The sequence below is a fragment of the Nestor notabilis genome, unplaced genomic scaffold (genome assembly GCF_000696875.1).
Source record: "Nestor notabilis isolate BGI_N333 unplaced genomic scaffold, ASM69687v1 scaffold200, whole genome shotgun sequence".
Lineage (NCBI taxonomy): Eukaryota > Metazoa > Chordata > Aves > Psittaciformes > Psittacidae > Nestor > Nestor notabilis.
Window position 1 is genome coordinate 152,670 of NW_009912214.1, and position 24,624 is coordinate 177,293.

The 24,624-nt window shown below is 38.0% G+C and overlaps 1 protein-coding gene across 1 annotated transcript; it reads right to left on the bottom strand.

Annotated features, from left to right (window-relative positions):
• Positions 1-1,336: 1,336 nt before the first annotated feature.
• Positions 1,337-21,184, bottom strand: TRDMT1 (tRNA aspartic acid methyltransferase 1; the record flags this gene model as incomplete). The annotated part of the gene is made up of 10 exons (XM_010018247.1): positions 1,337-1,437; positions 5,926-6,055; positions 7,027-7,084; positions 11,043-11,413; positions 11,887-11,970; positions 12,873-12,942; positions 14,387-14,452; positions 17,954-18,025; positions 19,305-19,381; positions 21,075-21,184. Coding segments are annotated over 10 exons (1,139 nt in total), but the record flags the coding sequence as incomplete, so codon positions are not given.
• Between the last annotated feature and the right edge of the window lie 3,440 nt (positions 21,185-24,624).

Consider the following 24,624-nt stretch of genomic DNA (forward strand, 5'->3'; position numbering starts at 1 on the left):
AATCCCAATTTATACGTAAAATTGACCTCCTTTGTTTTCATTTCAATGTTTGGATCATGCTAGATAGCATCAGATCTTCCTTTTACTGTGTTTCTCCCAAGAACAAGACCATATAGCAGCTAGTTATTGATCTGGCTGATAAATCTACACAATAACCACCACGTAAACAGATAACTTTGGATCATGACACAGTCAAAACCACACTTGCTCTTTTGCAGTTTTCTAGTAGGCACAGCCTAATATTAGTACTTTCTTGCCATTAGAATACTACAAGAGACTGGGTAAAGACAGAGGCTAAACTCATCCTTCTCTAGAGCCTAGTCCAGAGCTCTTTTAAGAGAATCCATTCCCATTTCTCTTTTATAGCTGGAACTGCCCAGGAGGCCCAAATGCTCTTGGAGAGTAAGACAGGTTGAAGTAGGCCAACCCAAGCTTTTCCTGGTTTAACAGTCCAGCATGCAAATCAAGTCTGAAGAAGAAATGCACAAGAAATGAGCATAAGACCAAGCATAGCATAAAATAACAATACCAAGCTCATCATCTTTTTCAGGTGTGAATAGCTGCAGTACCTCTACAGCACACTTGTTCTCTATGGCCACACATGGAGGTTTTAATTTACTTTTTTTTTTTTTTGTATTTTATGTGTAGGTCTTTGGTAAAGAGCAATGAATCCTGAATAATATAAGTGAAGAACAGAAACAGGCAAGTTATTGTCAAGGTTGTGATAATCCTGAAGTATTTTATTCAGCTGCACTTAAACAAATCATTCCAGACAGATACAGTTAGGCTCCAGAATCCTGCAAGTATTTAGAGAGGATGACACTGAGTCTTCTTAAAAACCGTATACAAAATACCAAATTTAATAGTTTCATTAGCTACAAAAAACACATCAAAATTCCAGATCATACATACAACAAACCTTTTAGGAATGGATCACTGATATTTACAGATGAAGACATTTTATACAAAGAACTTGGCCTCTGCACCTAATTAAAACAACTTTGACATTTAAAGCCTTTTTATACTGTACTGCAAAGATGGTTTAGTCTTATGCATTTTCACTGAGGTACACATAAATGTTGTTCTTTTTCACTCTGCAAACTAGAAAGGAACTTTAAATAAAGCAATCAAGTCCTGGAAACTTCCATTTAAATAAAACCCCTACAATGCAAATCCACCATAAAAGCAAGGTATTATAAATATATCAGAACTGCTCAAAGTGTCAGAACAGGTATTTTGGTAAGCTGTGATTTTTGTTCAGCTGCCATCAGCTTTGTCTTGAAGGATGGAAATATTTTCTGTCACCAGTCTGTACTCGTCAGATTCAGGTTCTACATTATCCAAGTAGAATGGAGATGAGTTTTGCTACCACATGTACGTTGAGGCTGTTTCCTAGAAGACGGTAGCACTGCTTTACTGTCACTTTGTCAGGAAAGCCTACAACAAAAACACAGAGTGCAACACCATTAGTCTGGGTTTGCTCCTAGCTTTTAGTCTACTCGTGTTCAGGGAACAGATCTTAACACAGTTATCACAGACTGCAGCAGGGTTCACCCCCTCCCCCACCACTACAATTCACAAAGTTACAAAACCAAATCCCAACCAGTTCGTTGGATTTGAGGGAATTATGATTTTATGATTTGGTTCAGTTCTTCCATTAGCAGCGCTGCCAGCTCTCAGGTTTAACAAGAAGCCCCAGAACATTGCTCTATTGTGTAACTAATGATGATCTCCACTTCATATAGCTCAAAACACCCAGCAGTTGCAGGGGGGGCAGCAGCACCTCAAACGCAGCCCAACATCCACAGAAGACTGTGGCCATGGCAGAAAGAAAATGCAATGATTCTGCATATGAACTAAACTGCATTTCTCAATGAGCTTTATATTGTACTTCCCATCTGAGCCCCTCTAACCAACCGAGGCAAACAAATCCAATGAGTCTCGCAGTGCAATGTACCACCAGTACAGATGTAGCTACAAGCAAGGCTTATTCAGTGAGTGATGAAGCAGCTGAACAATTTTCCATGTAATTCAATGCTGACCCTGACAAATGCACTCAGAAATACAGACAGCATCAGAAATGCCCATGGCAGGGGGGTTGGAACTAGATGATCTTAAGGTCCTTTCCAACCCTGACTATTCTGTGATTCCATGTCCTTTACATGGTGAGTGCATGGGCTGGGAAAAAGAAAGGAGGCCCAGAAAAAATTGAACTGGTCCAAGTACTGTGAAATGGCTCTGTTGTGTATTGATTGAGTACGCAGTCAAAGGTGAACAAGCTTCTGAGTATGAAGAAGCTGATCAGCTGTAACTGTTCTTGCTTGCACACCAGGCTTACTCCAGCTGTGAGCTAAAGTGCCTTTAGCTTCAACCTGAGTGAAAGATGAGCAGCAGCAGTGATTCAACTGTTCGGGTCATTTGCTAAGCTGCTGAAACTTGATCACATTCAATTACTTGATTATTCCCTAAGAAGAAACACTTAAATCTGACTCTGAGATCATCACCACCCATCTTAGCTTTGATGCATAAGCACACTGTGTACAAGTAGTGGTACGTGTGTTCTGAAATCTGCACAGCACTTCAGAAAAAATCCTCTTCCAGGGATCACTCAGGACAGAACATGGTTGGACAGTTGCTAAGCCAGGGGTGGAAAGCTGAGGAGGAGGTGTCTGGGAGGCGTTGTTCCATCCTCCTCTGCCAGTTATTAATGCCTCAAATGTGGACTGCTTTGGTAAACACATCTTCTGCCAGCTCCATCCACTCTGCCCAGCTTCCTGGCACCCACATTTGGGCAACTGTTCCTGCTTTGGAACAATCACTTGCACTCCCACACATACTTCCTTAGACAGAGTTTTCACATTACATCACTGAATAAGGTACAGAATCTACACATTCTAAAAGAGTACATAAAAATACCTATGTATTTATGCACATACACACATGCACTTACACCCCAAAAAACTTACCAGAACCCTGAAAATTTCAGTTTCTCCTCCTGCCTCTTGGCAACTGAAAGCCTAAACTGATTTTCAGAACTCCACTTTTCCTTCACCTCAAGCCTCCTCCATCTGCCTGCATACATTGTCTTGCACCTTCTATCTTCTTGGCTCAAGAGTAGCCTCCATCAGAAGGCCAGGTTTAACAACTCACAGTACACTGGCACTTGCTGCACAGCTCTTACTGTGTCATTTAGGTCATGCATTCTACTCGATGTTGTGGTCTTTGCAACGTGCACTGTGCTGGATTTCCATGCGGCGGCTACCATTTGTTTCCTAATAGCTTACATACATCATGAACAGGAAAAATGGAAAAGGCATCCTGACATCCCCCTCATGAAAGCAGGTCACAGGTGCAAGAATGCTCTGATCACTGTTAATGATATTGCTGTGGGACCCACAGCAGCAACTAAGCCAAATGACTGCAGTACTTCATTGACCTGCAGTGCAATTACTATTTATACATTTAGATGTTAAAAGCACAAATAAATCTGTTCATGTTAAGAACAGACAATGATTTTAACTCTCTATCTCACATATTGGAAAAGGCCATCAGTTTGGTAAAATATAGAACCATTTAGAGACAAACCATATTCCTTCTGAGAATACTTTAGCTGCAGCTAGTAGCAGCATCTGTTACAAAGCTTCCTGATATTCTCTTTATTTTCCGCTTACAGTTTTCTCATTCTTTAGCTTCTTAGACCAACAACATACTTGCAGTGGGTACATCTCCAAGATTTCTGTTGTTGAAAATTTCAGCCTAACTGTTGCTGTCACTACAGAACATAGACACAGAGAAATTATAGCACATTTCTCTCTGAAAATACCACACTTCACAATAATGACTTGAAATTTAACATGGGAGAAATGCTGTCAGGAAAACATCCTTTGTGTAGCCATAAATATAGCAACTCTCAAAAAAACCCACCCCATAGTTTGCAAACCCTCAAAGGAAACTGAGATTATAGTACCTAAACTCACCAAAGATTTCAATGAGCCTAAAGCTGAGTAACACCTTGGGTTTTTTAAGTACAGAGTAGGAAATGTCTTAGATTAAGCACAAAGGAAAGAAATGTCAGACCTGTGACTCAGTGTGCTGGGAAAACCTTGGTCTGCCTATGAATCAGGAGTATATGTGAGAGAAAATCACTAGATGAGAAAGGCTTGTTTTATGTGTTCTAAAAGCTGGAAAAGTAGTACAAAGAGGCAGGGAACTGAAAGAACTGTAAAGAAGGTCCCATGACTCAGGCAGAAGGGTACTACCCTCAGAGGAGGAATCTGTCCCTGTCCTCCCCTCTGTAGTCCCCAGGTCACAAAAGACAAGTTTGCTAAATCAGCACTTCATAGATGGATGCTCCTCAAATTCAGGAGCATGACTTGTCTTCAGAGTTCAGTTCTGGCTTGCAAAAATATTGAACCTCACAGCTGTCCCTGAAGATAAGCCCAGAACAGAGAAAGCACGGAATCATTCCAAGCACTCTGAAATAATGAAGGTCAGGTTTCACAAACTCATCGTCCTAAATTAATGGAGTCTTCCAAACATAAATTTCTCCAATGTCTTGGCCCCCCCCTCTGTAAAATACAAGTAATATTAACTCTACTACACCTCTGAGTGATGTTGCAAAGACTGATTTAACATTTGGAAAACACAAGCTGCCATTAAAATAAATAAAATAGGCAATTTTGTACTCAAAAGAGATCTTGAACGACATGATGAACCTATACAAGCCCAATCCAGCCCTGTTTAGCTCATTTCTTTACCTCAGCCTACATCAATATGGAACAGAGCTGTGCTAAAAAAATCATAGGCTGTCTGCAAAAAGAACAAATCTATTAAAGAAGAGAGGCAATGAAAAAATCCTGTATGTTGGCATATAACTCAACACAGTACACTCCTGCAAATTTTCTTAAACAAATAAGCTTAGTGTTGGTAACTCTAATGTTTTACTTTGCAACCCTGATAATGTTTTTTGAATTTAGCAATTTTGAATATAACTGTAAGGAATGAATGAGAAAACAAGCTAAAACTGCGAAAGAAAGAAAGATGTAAGGACTATTAGCACTCCTCAGAAGCCTAAGTCATCAAGGAAGTCAAAGAAAAACACAACAAACTACTCAAGGTCAGTGGTGTCTTATTCTATGGATGCTTGTGTTGCTGAGAGACAATCAATTGCACTGATGTGACAGCAGCAGGCCAAGGTCCTCAGCAGCTAGTAATTGCTACACTTTCTTGCCTGCCTTTCTTTACAATTCTGGTGAAATTCTCTCAGGCTTAATTCTGGTTGACCTGCGTCCAATGTACTGGTACTGCTGAGTCTTGTTCCTTGATTCCCTCCTCTTCACAAAACCAGTTAGACAATGAAGTGACCAAGGGCTAGGACTGCCTTTTCTGGAAAACAGAGATGACTTAAAAGATCATTAACTGAAGAGTTTGGTTATTCTTGAACAAAGAAGTATCTGTGTCTTCTGAATTTCCCTTTCCGTCAGCAGCTGCAAATGTGTGGAAGGGAGAAAGCAGGCAGCTCAAACACTGAGAACCACTAATAGAATTCCTAAAACTGGCAGAATATGTTGACTTACCAGTTGTGAGTAATGTTGGTTGCTGAGTAAATACTTTGAACTTTAAACAAAGGCATTCCTTCATTGCCATTCAGTAATAGAGCATTTCTCATGCCAAAACTTTTTTCTTAATTTATGAAGATAAACCTAACCACAAAGGTGGCTCTTATAAAATATAAAAACCTAGTGCAAATTCAGAGAAATTCAGAGTTAGCTAAATAACAAGAGTCAATCATAAGGACTGAACAGTTGTGGGGGGATAGAGGACAGGGGAGGGAAGCAAAATAAAAGCATGGATTACTCCCCAGTAAAAACACTGTACTGGCATTTCTAAAGAATGAAGTAGAAATAGGTACTTTACAGCACGTACCAAATTCCGAAGGGAATCCATGAAGATTTGCTATTTCTCTTGGGGTGAAGTACCTAAGTTTTAGCATTGACAATTTCATAAGCTTCTCTTCTTCTGGTAACTCCTCAATATGTTTAAACACTGATTCAAGCTATAAAGAATATCCAAAACAACAGATATCACCAATGCAGGCCAAATACGTAAAATTTAAGTCACATCTTAACAGAGTATTTCTTTAACTATCACAGTGCCAAAGACAAAAAAAGCATGTTTTCCTTGAAAGTATTACTGGTGGTGTGTTTTTGCTGCCAACATCTCACCATACAGACTTACAAGAAAGAAATCAATGCTGCCATGAGGGCATTCATCATTTCTTCCTCCAGGTACATGCTATACCAATACTTCATGAGGCAATCAAAGGACTAGAAACATTTGTTAATGACATGATAGTGACTTAACATAACTCAATAGGAGACCATCTACACAAATTAAGCTGTAGGGATGCAGCTGTTTTAATACATTCACTTTGAGGTTATCCTGAATTCCAAAGCTGCATTCTTCTTATGCTTAGAAATGCCATATATGAGTGAACAGCACAGAAGTGCTAAGTTTGCTATGTGATGAACTTAGTATCAACAGTAGAACTTTTCAAAATACTACGTGTTCCCAGATAAACAAGACATTTGAAATTCAAACATGTTAAATATTTGACTATTTACTGGATCATCTGTGTACAAAAAAATGTCCCCAGATTCATAATACTGTACTGTAGTTTATCCATAGAATTAGTAATTTTTAATGTCTTCATATACCCCTATGAAACCTGCGTATGACACCACAGATAATAAAATAATAGGAACTCATATTCTCCAGAGAGGTGCAAACATAATTTTGATCTAAAGAAACTGTTGTTTAAGTATACAAACTAAAACAACTGGAAACTCATCTGCCACAAAATGTAGCTTAAAAAGCCTTTTTGTTATAATATTAAGAATAACAAAGCAGAAGGCAGAAAAAAAGTTTTAAAACAAGTCTCAATTTTAAAACAAGAATTAGACGATCTTCAAGGTCCGTTCAAACCCAAACCATTCTATGATTCTATGATAGTCTACACATTCTTACCTTTACATCTAATGCTGTCTGCAGAACCGAGCCTGTCCCTTCTACATAGTGTCCATACCTTAATAACAACAATAACAACAAATTAGTATTTTCATGGGATCTTATAGTACTGACAACTGCAAAGATACAAGGAGGTTGCTTAGGTTGCTTTGCCTCGATTAACAAAGAGCCTCCTGGATAGATAATGCAAAAGGCCTTGTTATTAATAATGCTATCCCATGGAGTGCAGTAGCCCCGGACCATGCTCCCTGGGGATCAGTCTGCAATCAGTTCACAAGGGTTTACCCACACTAATGCCTTATAAAAGGCAACTATACAGGGCCAAGGAATTCAAGCGTAGCAGCATCAGAAAAGGCCAGCTACATTGCATAAACCAATTTTACTTTAAGGCAAAATGTGTTAAAGGCCAAATGGTCCTAGAGGTTCAAATTGGCTCTCCACGTTCAAAAGAGGACCATAAGTGTGGGCCTCCAGCTTTTTTATCACTCCATTAGGAATGAAGTGGTTCACTCAGCTTTAACATTTGGTTGCATGTGGATTTTCCACAGAGGGAAGGGATGGGAGATGGTCAGGCATCTATGCAGAGCAGTGGAAGAAAGAGACAAAAGAAAGAAAAAAAAAATCCAACTGAACAGTAAAAAAAACTTGCATTCTAAAACCATACGAGAGCTTTTTGGATGCTTTGCGGTTGATTGCATAACATGTTTACCCTATAGTCTCCTCCAAGCTATCATTTAAATATAATTATGAGTTTTCAGAAACATGCTCTGTTGGTTTAGCTACGATAGTATTTGAATGTTCTGAAAAGAAAGAGACGGAGTCAAGCCAACTGATAGCTTCTGCGCTGTGGAAGAACTTCAGGAGATCCCCTACATTAGAGGGATGTGGTCTACATCAAATCATTTGCAGATACTATTCTTGAGTTTTACCTGTGCATCTGTAAAGACAAGCATCAAGGTTTCTTCCTCCACTTGGGGCCCATTCTAAAGCAAGGCCCCAGAACAATTTTTGTTTCAAGCCTTTCTAATTCCATGATGAATAAAGGAATACTCTCCCCTCCAGCACAGACACAATGACCCAGCACGGCTCACTCTTGAGAATTTCTTCTTTAGCTGCAGTTCTGCCAATACCAGCGAAAGCAGCAGTCATTTTAAAATAAAGTGCTTGCAAATCTTCCTTAGGATCAGAACAAAAGGCCCTAAACACTGATGCAGATTAAAACCACATGGAATCGAACTGTGCTGTAATACACCACCTTCATCTGGTTAGCTGAATTCTGAAAATTCCCTAATAGCAATGTAACACACATAGCACTGAGGAACCCTGACCATCACCATCTTATCGTATTTCAGATTACAATATCTGAGCCAAACAAATAAATAAGGATAAATTTCAAAGTGGTATTTTAGAGTTTTATTGGGGAAAAGAATCTTTTAATAGGATCTATGTTATATAAAATACTCCAGTCTAAATAATTTCCACTAGAGTAAAGAATTACCCCACCCCCCAAAAAATTCAGCTGGTGTAAAAGTGATTTGGGAGTAGACAGGGAGTGTGTGGGGGGGATTTTTAACGCAAATGTGGGCAGATGGCCAATGTTGGCTCAATTGTTATTAATTATGGCAGCTGCTGACTGCAGAAAAATTAACATTCCTACCTTAGACTTAGAACGTAATTAAAGATGAGAATTTTTGCCACAGTAAAAAATGATGCATTGATTTTCTGACGTTCCATTACAATTATAATGACAGAAGTTGGCTTAAGAAATTACAATCTTCAATTTCCATCTGACTCAAGAGCTTCCCCCCCCTCCCCCCCCAATTTCTGTAAGCTGTCAAAAAAAGCATTTAATTTCATACACATGACATATTATTTCTGGGTATCCTGTGTCCTATATTATGCCTAACAAAAAGGTAATTTTCACAATACTGGAGTGTTTCTCTAATACTACAATATTTTAGAGGGTATTGCTGCTCTTGACAATACCATCAAGAACTTGCAAGTCCAGAATGATTGTATCTAAAGAAGTAGTTCTCATTTGCTCTGTCCTTTAAAATAGACAAAAATTTCCTCTCTCCAATTCAGACACCAGAAATATACTCCTAGAAGTAACCATGGTGTTTGTAGTCTCAAGGAACTCAACAATCATTTTCCAATTGCCTAGAAGTCCAAGGTCGGAAGGGAACACAGGATCATCTGCTCAATCCTTCATGCACCACAAGATACTACATTTTGCCCTACGCTCCACCAAAGCCTTTAGAAGGCGAACTGGTATGACAAAGGCAGAAAAACAAAAAACACTGATGAAATATCGGTGAATTAGCAAGGACTGGAGAAGGCACACCCTGATTACTCTCATCACATGAACCTTGCTGGAAATATCTGAAAACTAATCAGAACTGAGGGAAATTTTTCTCCCAGTCTCAAAACTGATGGTCAGTATGACTTAGAAGAAAGACACCAGGCAGACATTTCAGCAGAGGTATTATCTGTACTACTTGGAGTTCTGTTCTGCTCCATTCAGGGTCCTCTTTCCTAAATCTCATACTTCGGAAAAACATAAAACCATAACTCCTAGAACACATACAGCAGAAACTCACTCTTGGCCTCAGAAAGTGACCTGGATGAAGCCTGAGTTGTAACTATAATCCTCCTCTTAACGCAGAGCTCTACATGATTGAGAACCATGTTGGAAACCTTCCTCCCCAAAGGCTCTTAAGAAAGGGAACAAAGGCAGTAAATCAGATCCCTACATTTTGAGCCAAGAAGAACTACCCCAACTATCTGGCCTGGCTCCTTCCACATCAGCAGAAGGGCAACAGTCACGTTCTGTGTCAGATTTCCCACCGCTATATATAAAGACTTATGAACTACTCAGGAGCCTCATTCAGTGTGATTTTGATGAACACAACCACAAACTACCATGACATATTCTAGTTAAACCACAAGTTACCAATTTATTTCTGATGACACTTAAGGCATACAATAGATACAGAAGAGATCATTCTGGCCTAAGGGTTTTTTTTTACTATTCTAGTTAAGAAACAGATTCCATGAGATGCTGACTCCCCCCTAATTCAAAAGAGTGAAGGCAGAAAAGGCATGTATCAATGAGAGCTGGGGGAGGGCTTTCCTGTTACACGTATTTTGAACTTTTGACATTCTCTTCTCAGCTGTTTTATTGTCTAAAAGTTGAAAATCAAAAAATCTGCAGGAACTCTGTCTGATTTCTACTAATTACAAATAAAAGTTGTCATTAGCTTTAAGTCATCCACTATGCCATTTTGTTGAAACATTCTGAGAATTCAAAAAAACTCCAACCTAATTTGAAAAAACAGCAGACACTAACATTTCCCACAAAGTTTCAGCCCTCAACTGGCATTTTCCAATACAAATGCATTCAGTGGAAAAGCTCCTGACTGGTTGATTGTGGGGTTTCAGAACACTCACCAAAAAACTTTAAATTGCAAGGTAGAAATCAGATAACTACTAGACAGAAAAGCACTGATGTTCTGCTCCACCAACTATGATCTGTAATGCAGCAGCCTAACTGGTTTTAGGACTTATGGGCAATCCACAGCTATTCTGACCTACACAGCTGAAAAATCCAAGAAATCAATAAAATGTACAGGGGAGAGTTTTAATGAGGAATGGATCTGTCATGCATGACAGTATAACTTCAGTGAGCAATATAAAGAAATTCATTAATGAATCACTATTATACCAGACTACTGGACCCATATTTCCGCAGGGGTAATTAAGCTTTTGTGAAGGTCAACAACAAATGGCACTGTCTTGTGTGAATGCCTTTCTGAAGTGGGCACATGATGTTCTGCCAGACGGATTCTCATGCTAGTATTCCACTAGACCAGGGAGCGCATCATATAAGAGGATTTATTTTTCAGAGGCCTGGCTGGTTTTGATGAAATAGCTTTCCTTGTTTTTAAAGGAAACAAACAAAAATACACTTAAAATTTCAGGACATGATTCACCAAGATATTTTCTTTGCAGCTTACCCTTTTGTAAAGCATGTGGATCTCCGGCAGGTGGGTTTAACAATGTCTAATAAGAAAGCATAGCGCAACAAGGACTTTGGTGGTATGAAATACTGACTCATTTCTTCATTTTCCTCTTCCAAGAAATCTTTTAGCATTTGAATAGAGGAATCGTTGTCCTGATCATGCTTCCTTTCCATTTCTTCTACTGTTTCAAGTTTAAACAGAAAGGCCCCTTTTGGTAAACTCTTCTTGCTGCTACAATCGGGATCAATGTTTGGATCTGTATTCTTCTCTTCAGAACACAAGGAAGAACAAGTTTCACCCACTTTGTTGGCACCTTTGTCCTTGAGTACGTTTTCTAGATCCTGATCTGGGAATCTCATCAATATCTAAGAACAAATTGTGACCAAAAAAAGTGCATTTGATGAATAACTTGACAGCCAACTCTACAGTGAGTAAATTTGTTCAGATGCTCAGAATAAAGCAAGCAACTAATGCTGTTTTCATGGAGATTTAAAAAACACATTAGCATCAAGGTCTGTTGACCTACCAGCAGTGACATCAGGAACAACCACAAATAATTCCCTTTGAAAAAAGACTTTTCCAAGGGTGTGAAGCAGATGAATGAACTGTTTTCTAATCCACTATCAGCCATTGTCCCACAACTGTTTAAATCCATCTAAGCCACTGGCATGCATTTCAGTACTTAGAAAACTCAGTATCCACACTGAAAAACTAGACAGAATTTAACTTTTCAGTTGATATCACTCATCCCTCTCTCCATTCATCAACACACACTACTAAACTGAAAATTTAACCCTCAATCTTCATGAAACAAAGCAAAGTCCACTAACAGACTCACCTGACCAGGAGCTTGAAAGGAAAATGGTTCTTGGTGAAGCTTTGCAATTAGAAAATATCGCAGCCTAGAATTGGGAATGCCAAGCTGTAAGCAAAATCCACAAGCCTTCAGTCCATGTGATAAAGAGATAAAGTGGTCTGAAGTACCATACAAGTTATCTGCCATTATATACAGCAACAGAACTACGACACACTAACATATTTTACGACTTCAGAGGTATTGGTATTAACTGATAATACCTAAACACTTACAACTTCCAGAACTAGGTATTGTCAAGGAAACAAGTGAGCAATTATTCTTTGTACCTCGTGGTTTTGACTTAGTAAATGAATGGGAATGTAAACAAACTTTCAAGAGAGGTAAGAAGAAAAGTTACATGCAGCACCGCTTCTTGGGACAGGTACTACTTGTTTTCTATTAAAAATAAAATAAAATCAAAAAGGTGTCTCCTTACCTTTTTGAACATCTAACAATGAAACAAATGCACCACAACTGGTTTTCAAGCTAACATCTGTCAGCTTCTCTCAGATAAATATAGTAATTCACTAATTTCATTTAGTCTTGCACAATCTGGAATCTCTCACAACTCTTTTTCAGTTGCCAGGGAAACCTGCAAACAAAGCTCCTCCTCCCACAAATAACACAGTCACGTTTTCTGTGCTGGGAAATCCACAGGCATCAGCACTTCTGAAGTGATGAGGCTCCTGCAGGGAAAACCACCTTCCTGGTCACAGCCTAAATTCATGCCTTCTTAAAATATATCAAATGGTAGCACAGCAGTATGGGACTAGGCTCTGAACAATAACAGCAGTATAATTATGCCAGCATACTGCTGAGAAATCAGAAGTCATGCCAGATAGCTTTCTCATCCAACAGTATGTTCAGTTCTGGGCATGATTCTCTCTTCTAACAGATCATTTTCAAATGTTCTTGGGCTCAGTGCAGTTTGAACAGTTAAATGATACTGGAGCAATTTTTGTACTCACACATGTTGGAGACAAGAGAAATTCTTGATATGTAAATCCACACGTTGCTAGTGTTCGCAAAAGTTCATTTCTGGCAGTGAAAAGAATCAAAAGGCATACAACCTTTAGACCCCTTTTTATCCTAAATGAAAACATATTAAATGCAACACCTTGGGTACCAAGACATTCAGCACAATCAGTGAAAAACTGGACAGAGAATTACAGATATGAAGTCATCCATTCCTGAACTTGAGGAGACAATATACAAAGTTCAGTGTTACAGTAGCAAAAAAATTACTATTACACATTCACAGGTATCTCACAGATATTTCAGAGCAAACACCCCTTCAAAAAAATACCGCAGTCTAGAAGAGTACTTAGAGTGTGTCAACATGGAAAATAACCAGAAAGCACAACATTCTTTTACTGTGAATTATAAAACAGGAGATTAAAACTGCTACAAATAGCTCACTACTTCCCTCTGTTCACACGTATGTCATCAGCTAAGCATAACAAAAGGGCCAACGCAAGGGATGACAAAAATCGGTGGCTTTGATAATAACAGTGAGGTGGGACTTGACTTCATAAAGTATACCAAAATCTTCTTAAAAGAGACTTCTCTTTTCTATTCAATGCAGATTGCACTAGGCTGGAACTACAGAGCTGTGACTCCTGACAGGGGTGTTTTCTGAACTACAACTTGTTCCAAACACTGGCCAGCAGCAAGGCATAGACTGGAGATTCGCAGGGTCTACAGCAGCAGCCTGCACCTTTAACAGAGTGTCCAAGTGTTCACAGGGGACTGCTGCACACTTAGCCAGTAAGAGAGCTGAATGTGTCTCCCAGCTGCCTGCCATATTCATTAAGGAGCATGATATGCATGGTGGGTGCTGTCTTAGTGCTTTAAGGAATGCTATAGAAAGATCCTACTCTATTCCAGCCAGAAATGAGAAGGAAGACCACAATCCTGACTCCTACTTTGCCCACAAAAGAGGAGCATGCTCCTGCCATCATTACGTAACCTTATTGACAACTTTCCTCTTCCACATTTCAGACAAAGGTTATATACAGTCTTCATACTATACATCTGAACCATTGGATGGCAACCCTGAACCAGTGGTAATCTTCTATCAAGAAAGGTACTGAAGAAAGTCCCTATATTGTGCTGTGATATTAACACAAGACACCATGAGCTCCAGGTCAGGGATAAAATCCCAAAACCTGAATTCTATATTTATTGTTATTTTTCTTTGAAAATTAATATTTACCCTTTCTAAAGGACACAGGATCACCAAATAAAATCAATGGAGTCAACTTGTTGTAATATTTTATCTGCTTAGAGAAATAAATAGTTATTTGCAAATTCCTTTCACAATATAAGATCTTCATTCCTAAACTAAAACAATATAGCTGCTAGCTGCCCCATCTCACCTTATTTTGTTAACTTAAGTTTTAGGATATAAAAATCACACCTTCCCCTTCTAAAGAAAAATGGCCTTCATTAAAAACTAAAACCTGCATAAATTAGGCTTTACCTCGCAGAAGAGGATTCAAATCCTTTAACATTTTCTAGAAGTATGTATTTGGGAAGCTTCTGGAGTCTGTAAGAAGAAAAAAAGATGACAAATCACATTAACAAGATGTAAACTACATTACATTCATTCAGATTTGTTTAGCTACAAGAAGATCAAAGTATTTCCACTTCATGCTAGCTGTTAAAGTTTAGCATCTTTCAAAAAAAGTATCTCAACTTCCAAGGTTTCCTAGCTCAAATGATTCTCAACTGAACTAAAAACATGGACTGCTGGTGATTACAAAAACAAGAAACCCCACTTGTGTTCAGATGGACTGCTGTACCCTCCAGTACCCCCTGCATGTACTTCTGAAAATGCTTACCCCTGTTCATTTCCTAAAGCACAATCTTATTATTCAACAGATTGAGCCTGTAATAGGAGAAACAACTGTTGGGGGTATTTAGCCATAGAACAGAAAACTTTTGTTTTAAAGTGCTTAAACTCAAAAACGATGTCACATCAACTTTAGTGATGACATATCAGAACCAGTACTGATCTAATACTTTAAGAAATACAACATGTTTAGAGCTCAAACTGCAGATATTCTCAGTTTTCTATACTTAAATTTTTCATTTTGATGGAAGAGGGGGAAGGAGACCCCTGAGGTTTACCAAGATCAGTGCAGTGGAAATAGGCTCCATTCCAAAACCAGCATATTAAATCTCTGGAGAAAGGAACATGCCCAAACTGTGCCAGTGACCATTCTAACAATTTAGAAGCACAGATGATTCAGATTCAAGTCTCTGGGAACATTCCCTGGCACTGATTAATTCTCTAGTAAGGCTAATGTAGACACAGTATGTCTGTCACACATTGGGATCTGAGAACAGCACATAGAAAACAGGATATAAATGCCACCAGTAAGTGACTTTGGACTTCCACCAGTACAAATGACAGCAGAAATTGTTGTAGCATGTTTTTAACTACCACCAGTTAAAGACACTCACATGAAGAATTAAAGAGCTAAAGTGTTTCACAAGAAATTGGGAAACGTACAAGATACTACATCAAATTTAAAAATACTCAAAATAATACTGAGAAAACAACCCCTAAACTGTAAAAAAGCAGCAGCAGCCAAATTCCCTGCAGAGGAGTGGAGAATATATCCATTGGTATGTTTACCCAGCACATCATCATCATCACCTACTAAGAAACTTATTTTTAAAGTAATGAATCCAGAGCACAGCCTCAAATGCAAGAGCTCATACAGGATCAGCAGGTCACAAGACAAGTAATCACTAAACAAAGAGTATGTGTTAAGTACTTGGCAGGTATTAACATTACAAATGTGCCTGTAAAAGTAGCACTTTGACGTCTTAGCATTAGATTTCCCGGGTTATGAGCCTGGACACAATAGACAGCATCCGCACCATCTGGGTCAGACTTTCTTTGCTGGCTGGGTGCTCCGAGGATTTCCCAGGTCTTTCCAGATCTTGAAACTGTCCTTATCAGATCTCTAATATTTATCTTCCCAGGCTATCTTTGAGCTTCATTTCAGTGACATTTCATTAGAAAAGGCTGGAACAGCCAAGGATGAGAAATTGTATAGTTTCCATAAACTGAAAAAGCATGCTGTACCAACTTAGAATGCAAAATGATAATTCCTATATATTAAAAATTTCCCTTTTTTGGGCTAAAATACCCCATACTCAATGTCTGCCAAACATATCCAAAAAATACACAAACACTATCTCTTTAAAATATAAACCTATTGGAACTGAGAAACTCTGCAGAAGCCACCATCTTGAACATATTACAGACGTTCAAGCAACAACCTGCCCAAGGGAGATAAGGGACATCACAGGGTCTCATGGGGTGTTAAGATAAAGTGCCACAGCCAAGCCCAGCTCCTTTGCATCGTCATGATGGAAAACATATGTCCTTCAGTGTCTAAAGCTTTGGTTTTGAGAAGGAAAAGCTTCTGACCTTTATCCAGCCAAGCTCACAGCAACCAGGAAGCAACATTTCTACATTCACGAACAACAACAGTGTCTCCAGAGCAGCCAGCCTCTTAACTGTGTCTCAGTTTAGCAGAAAGGAATACTGAGGTCAAGATCCCCTTAAGGGTCAGGAAGGTACTATTATTCCATACTATTATATTATATACTATATTAATATAAAAAAGATACAAATTATTAACTTACACACTATCTAATGTTTTTTTCATTTTGAAAGGTCAGACAGGATGGGCAACTTACATTCCTTCTTCCAGAAAAGACATCCTTCACAACTCATGGAAACCAATGTTATCTCCCTATTTTTGTACCTCTGCCAGAAGTCGGGGAGTAATAATAATAATCATTATCTTTCTTTTTATCTACTTATTGCCTGACTTGCTAGGCTATGGAATCTGTACTATGTTCAGTTTTGTGTTCTCTGACACAGATTTCTTCAGTGATCCTAGCCAAGCCACTCAGCCCTTCTGTGTCTGTGTTGTCTATCTGCTGATGACAAGGGTGAGAAGGTAGTCCCATCTGATGACTGTAAAAAAGTTGCTTCTGGAAGAAGGATGAAGACTGTTTTCTCCCAGTGTTAACAGCAGTTTGAAAGAAAGAATGTTGTTGATAGTGGTTTCCTTCAGTGCAGAAAGCTCTCAAAAATAACACCAAACCCAAACACCAAAACCAAAACCCAACCAGCCAAAAAGAAAAAACCCAAGCAAAAAAACCCCAAACAAAGAGACAGGCAACCAAACCTCATTTCCACCTCCTCCAATTCTGAGAGCAAGATTAACCAATAAGACACCAGTGTTTATCTAGAGAACAGAATCTCACAGTGCTTTGCATCTCTTCCCAAAAAGGACTATAAGCATTACAAGGCGTAAGTAATACAAATACTTATGGCTATCAGGAACTGGGGTTTAACTGGACAAAAATGACAGACCAATATAAAGACAAGGGCACTGTTCAAGCACTGCAATGCTATTTGAGTTCTTTAGTATTACTTCTCAAAGGAAGGGATTGTACTACAACCAAAAATACACAATCTGCCCCAAGATATCTAGAAGCAGCACCGAAAAGACAGAATACACTTGAAGAAAGAAGAGATGGGAACAGAAGATTGTGCTGTCAGTAACATATTTAAACAAACTTTCAAATGTTACCTAGTCAAAAGGTGACTAAATATTGAATCAAAGCCTTTTTTAACTCAGTATTTCAAATAATTTTCATGTTTCCACAATGCTCATCAGCAAACTATTACACTACCTACTCCTGCCTCTACATAAAGCCAGTGCAAGTCTGATGATGAAAATAACTCGCTCTTTTCATTTATGACATAGCCACAGTTTAAACAGAAACACAGTAAACAGAAAACCAAACAAATGAAAGCATATACAGTAACTATGTGATGATATCGACAACAGTAGCACACAAATATTGTAAGTTCATGTGAAAACAAACAAGTAATACAATGCAATACTAGCTGTATCCTTGTAAAATGTTATAGATGACTTGTCTCACTGAAATACAAAAGACCTACTTAGTTACTACAAAGGCCTTAAGAACTGGGGCAGAAGTTCATTCATACCTTGGGAGAATATCAAGGATATAGAGAAAGCTCTTTGTCCGTGGATCGGATATATCACCTTGCAGGCCAATTCTAAGAAAGAATCAAGAAACATCTGTGTATTACTCAGAGCAGACTGACACTTTACTTGCATTTTTCTATGGAATGCTGACACATTTTGCTTTCAGTTTCAAAAAGGGATTCTACAAAAGCATCATGTACACACATAGAGGAGCTGCTCACAGAGGCACTGTCCTTAAGGAATGCTCTAAGGAATGAAAGGTCTGCCCCTGGAGTCCATCAGCTCACAGCAATATTAATATTGAAGTATTCAGTAATAAAAACCCAGTCTGCAAAACGTTCAGCATTCTGGTCTTGTCCAGCAAACCCGTTGGACATACTTGGCTCTGAAAAAACAAAAGAACTCCACTGAGCTCCTGGGAACAGCCCACTATTTTATGTAGAATATATTAAGTAAGTTCTACGACTTAAAGCCCCAGTGCTCACTGTTTTGCAGGACTGAGCCCCTGGTGAGCAACTTTGTAAACAATTTTGTAACATCAAACTGAAGAGCTCCTGTAGGTTGTAAAAATTACGATGTAATGTGTTCCCCTAACTTAAACCTGTATGAGCTCTTATAAAAGAAGAAAGCCCTGGTAGAAGAGCTTTAGCATGTCTTTAAATTAGGCATACATAGATTTTTCTCTTAACGGTATTATTTTTTCTAAAAAAAGGAAGTAATTCCTACACACATCACAGGTTTGCAAAAATACTTTTTTACAGATGAGCACCACTTTGGAGGGATTTCTTTTTAATCTCAAAGCATTCAATAAGATGAACTTACATGAGCAGTTTCATCATCATCAACAGACTTTTTCACAAAGCTACTAATCTGCATGAGTACAGTTACTAGAATCTTACCTCCACTGCTCACTGCTGTCAAATGATATGAATTTGAAAATAACCTGACAAATAACCTTCCAGTGAGTTCAGTTCTTAATCACCAAAATATTTCTCTACATCATCCACAAAATCATTTTAAAGCCATTATTACCCTTCTAGTCTTGGCTGAAATAAGAATATTCCTCAGAATAAACTATTCGTGTGCACATGCACTTTTCAAAGTTCAAATAAAAACAGATTACAAGAAATGTAATCAATAATTAACATTCACATTTCTGCATTTCTCCCACTTCAGTAAACATCACAGTGAACGGAGCTGCAACACTTTCACTTAGGAAGACGAAGGTACTCAGATGAACCACACACAGCGCCACTCTTGAAAATATTTCTCCTTTAACAGTACGTACTGCAATAACTGCACTTTTCTCACTTTCTCTGTAACAACTGCACTTCAGTGTGTCATATCTACCTTGTAAACGGCTGACAGGGAGGACTCATCAGAATCATATCAAAACATAATCTGTCAAATTCTTTCAGTGTTATGCCCTGAATAAGGAAAAAAATAGAAGCATGTTGAGTGTTGTAAACTGTACGAAACTCTCAAGTCATCTTTCAGATCAAACTACCCCTCTTATTTCCACTATACACTTCATCTGCAAAAAACTACCTCATCTCCCATTTGGCCTAATAATATAAATCTTTTCTACCTTGGCAAATCATACAATGCAAATATGCATTAATTGCTTTGAACATGAACCAAAATCACTAAGGATGTTAGGATCTATACATAAACTTGAGGGGTTTATATACTCATTCTTTCAGAAGAGGTGTGTAGTGATTCTTTCAGTAGATCACACTGAAATACTGACTAGTTATGTTTCCCCATCCCTCCTCCAAATAAAGTACCATTCTTCAGATATGAAGCCTTTGTACATCAAAACCAATATTAACATATTAAAAACAGGTGGAAAAAAAAGGTTAGACTTTCTCAAAAGGCAAAATATCTGAACAGAAAAGGATCTCAAGTGTTAAACATCATAATTTTTTACAGGTCCAAACTGTGGGGTTCAACTCTTAGGACCTCACTACCAATGTATCCTGTAAAGTTTACTCCATTCTAGTTTTTGCCCAGTAAAAATCCCTCAAAAATAGTATATGGCTGAAAACTCTACTCTTAAAAAGTATGTCTGCTCAGAGAAGAAAGGTCTGTGGCATGAGTTAATTACATAGTTAGAAGTTCCTCTTGACTACATTTTAACCAACACTAGAAGGACAACAGATTAAGGGGCCAAGGAGAGAAGGATAATGATCAAGTAACTATGAGCTGGATGCAGAAATCACTGCATTACATATTTCAAGGGGTATCTATATAGCAAATGTAACATAACTGCCCACATAAATAGAGAAAAGCTGCTTTTTTTTTTCGTTTAGGGCAGGTGTTCAAATAAATGTAAAGATCTTACTGACTGTAATTTGCTCTTACCTACTGTAAGAAGACATGGCCAAGCATTCTTCTTTCCCCATACAAAACTCTAGACTCCCATTTAGAGTGTTATTATTGAGTGCTGAATAAGCATTTAACCTTTAGCCACCATTATTACATAAGCTGGTGTCTTAAATATCTTTGTCACTTACGTTGTAAAACTCTAAAAGATCAAGAATTGTAAAGTAATTTCTAACTAATCCCAGGAAAAAACACCATGCCTAACTCACTCCTCAACTATTAAAACAGAATCCAATTTCACCTAGTTCTTCTTCAAATAATTTGGACAAGGGACAGAATTTCTAAAACATTTGATCTATTAAGCCTACAAAAAAACTGCAAGACTGTCCCATCCAGTATATTTTCTTGTGTTTTACTGAGCTGAACTGTAACTACAAAACAAAGGCATGTCTCCAAGTAATTTAATTAAATTCTTTCAAAACACATGAAAATATTTTCTTTTAATCTAAAAGTATGATTTTTGTCATTCCTGTATTGGTAATAAACATTCATTTTGATATTCACATAAACTTCCTTAATACAGCAGCCAAGACTTTCAGGCAAAGACTGTGGTGTGAGTATCCCTCTAACTCTGACAAGCAACCAAGGCGCAAGAAATCAAGGTTATTGTAAAACTGCTATATTCATAACAACACGAACTAAATATTTATGTTTCTCTTGTAACTAGTAAGAATAGGGAACACAACTTACTACTACAAATGCCAGACAAGAGTAAAAAGGATATTCATTACTCACCTCAATTGTCTTTGCCCATAATGGCGTTCTGGGAAAGTTGTGCTTATAAACTTCATTGGCAAGAGTGTTCACATCAACAGCAGCAACAACTTCTGCAGATGCACAGCTTTCTAAAATCAAAAAAAGAACTTGAAAACTGCAGCTCCTCTTTGCTACTCTCAGAAACATGTGTTTGTTCAGCTGCATTACAGCTCTGCTAAAAAATAAAAAGGAAGTTACATGGTCAAACTCTGCTGTGTTGCCTTTAATTATATGAAAAATATATTGTGTTTCTAATCATATGGCAAATACTTCCTTTTATATCCAAAAATGGAAGCTAACTGTACCCTTTATAATTTGTAGATATAGTCACACATAAACTCCAAACAGGGTGCATCTTTACAACTTTCCCTCCTGCACCCAGCTGGTCTCTGTGGCCATCAAGATCCTCAGGAATGACAGGAATACAGACAACCTGCTGAGTCCCCCCTGCCACTGCCTGAGGTTCTCCAGCCACTGACAACTTACAGAAACTAAACGTGTTAGTTTAGAAGTATTCTACTTCTCACCGTGAAAAACTGGCACCAGTAAGTATGTCTGAAGTACACCTACTCTTGCAATACAACCTTAAGAATTTGCCTGAAAAGCAACTGTGCTCATGTTCAAGTAAAACCTCAGGCCTTGAAAATAACTGTTGCCTCCTCTGAGTTTAAGTTAGCCAAAACAGCAAATACTTTGAAGGACATTTGGCAGCTCCTCTTCTCTAGATATCAATGGAAGTATGCCTGGCCACTTAGAAGCGTAACTGAAGAGAACACAGTGTAACAAATCTACTGACAGATAAAATCCTGAAAGAAAAATGCACTAAAAAGAACGTAAACAAGCAATGGTTAATTTATAAGTGACAGAACAATAGTTTCTGCAGAAGCTAAAGACATAAAAAGAACAGTGCTTAATCCACTGCTCATCATGTCACACTATTTATTACTACTAACCACAATACCTTCACTGAGGCTTTTTATCCAGGAAGATAGGCTATGATCACAGTTACAGCCACAGGCAGAAAACAGTGACTGTACTTCTGATAGACAAGACCAGTTTCAACCACCAGGAAATTTAGATTATGGTCACATTCCAAAGCCCCAGATGAAACTCAGGTGATTTATAAATAACGTTCAAAAACCAAAAGAAACAAGGCAAATAGCCATATGCCTTTGAGTAGTCTCACAACATGCTCAAGTAACACATTAACGAATGACCTTAAGAGACATCTTATGAACTGCTGCTAGTCAGCTAATTATTTACACTGTGAGAGGATGAAAAAACAACTGTGATGTCCCCAGTGGATTTTATTTTGAGTGATGCAGTTATCACCTATCTACTATCTTTCAGGTTTTCAAGGCCATCTTATTTAAAACTAAGATGAAAGAAATCTGGTTATTGGTAAGATCATAGCACACATTTTAACAAAGACCAACCTGGTTCTCCTGAGCTTACTTGGTGCAGTAGAGGACAAAAAGAATAGGAGTTTCACAAGAAAAAGATTTACAGACGACCAACCACTCAACAAGGGGCAACATACAAATCACCATTTGCAGTTACTGTCTTGACTTTTTGACCATAAATTGTAACTGAAGTATTAAACACAGGTGTATCCATGAGCATGAGAATGACACCTGAGATTACAGAACAGGTATGTTAACACTGACACCTAGCGTGAAAAGAACATCACCTTAGCAGGTTGACTGTCTCAATTTACAAGCATAGTCAAGAACCAACACTTTCATTTTCCTAAAACAAAGCTGTAACATCTAAATAATGGGAACAAATGTCAAGTACTGTTTAAGAGACTGCTTTTCTCATTTATTCTTTCAGTTCCTAAAACATGTAATCCTGACAAACTGATCCTTACTATGTGTTCCAGGCACTCCAGAAGTAACAAAAAGTAAAAAAAAAAAAACCAAACCAAAACCAAAACAACCAAACCTCAGATTATTACATAAAATAATGCATAGTTTAAAAATTACAATTGAGAGGCAGGCAGTGTGCCTTCTCTCACAACTCAAGACTCAGACACTCATCCTTTTTACTAACATCAATCCAATCTCTCCCTGCATACAAACAAGAAAAAAAGAAGCACTGGGGATTTGCATCGACGGATTTCACAGGCCTCAATGCCTGGAAGTACCGAAAGAGAGCATGTAGCTAACAGCCATTTCTTGAATCCCGTGCAATACAATGCTCAGTCTAAACCAGATATGTTAACCAGCACAGAAAAGAGACAGGAACTTTTCCTGCACTATTTCACCCAACATTCTCTCTTTCCAGTTCAAAGATCTGATAACTTTTTCAAAGCTTTTCACTCAAAAACTGTGGCTCACTTGGGAGTTCCTGTTACAGAACAGACTCCCTCTAACAGCTGATTAAGCATATTTGTGTGGAAATACCCTGGAAACGCATGAAGGAGCTCAAGCAGACAGGCAGATCTCACACATCCAACCTAACAAAGAAAAGCTTGTGTGAATTTCAAACAATGATAAAATGAAACATTTTTGAAGAGCTCTTCCTCCTGAAATTCACATAACTTGGACTTCAAACTGTGATATTTGGTTTTGCTATAGCAATTATCTCTATCACTTGAAAATGACTGTAGGAATGGATCATAAAAGAGACTAAAAAAACAACAGAATCAAGACCATATTTAACTATCTCCACTGACAAAAGGCACAAAAGCAGCTAATGAATATGAAAATGTCCCTGAATTGCTGACTTAGTGAGGTTAAATCAACTCCCAAAATATACAGTAGAAGAAACAGACACAGTTCTGGAGACTCTTTTTTTTTCCCCCTCAGAAAAAGTATGTCAATTTTTCAAAACAAAGAATTAAAAGAATTAAACTTAAAAGAATTAAAACACTGCACTATGTTAACTATGTTTTATTAAACAATTCAATTTTATGCAGACTAAGGAAAAAATAATACATATTTTCTAAGTGAACCTAAGTAGCTCCTGGGAATACCTGATCTACAATATTCCTCAACACCACTGAGATTTCACATTTCTGAATGAGACGTTATAGCTCAAACAGAATCCACAGACATGATAGGGAAGTTACTGAGGGAGGTGTTAGGACATCTCTTGGCTGAAAGCAAGTGAACTCAAATTTGTATCATCCTATTAGCAAAGTATGATTCTGCACTTGAGGCTTAAAATCTCTAGGATCCACATAGAAGAAACTCTTTTACTGCTCTATAAACTGCCTAAAGAGGCAGCAATCAAACTTTGGGTCCCAGTTCTCTATTTCATTGTATACACAGTGCTTATGAGCCATTTTAGCTATGTAGCAGTCACTCCAGTGAAAGGGGTGCTGCTGTAATGATTGGAAGGTGTGGCATTTGAAACAAAGGAAAACAGGATACACCCATTAGCTTCTGATTTGGAAAAAACAAACCCAAAGGGTCTCATCTTTAAACGCCAAAAATAAAATTTTTCACATTACAGTATCTTCCTTTTCCTCTTCAGAATCAATTCCTTTATTATGTGCTTCTAGCAGACACTAAAATTAACATAG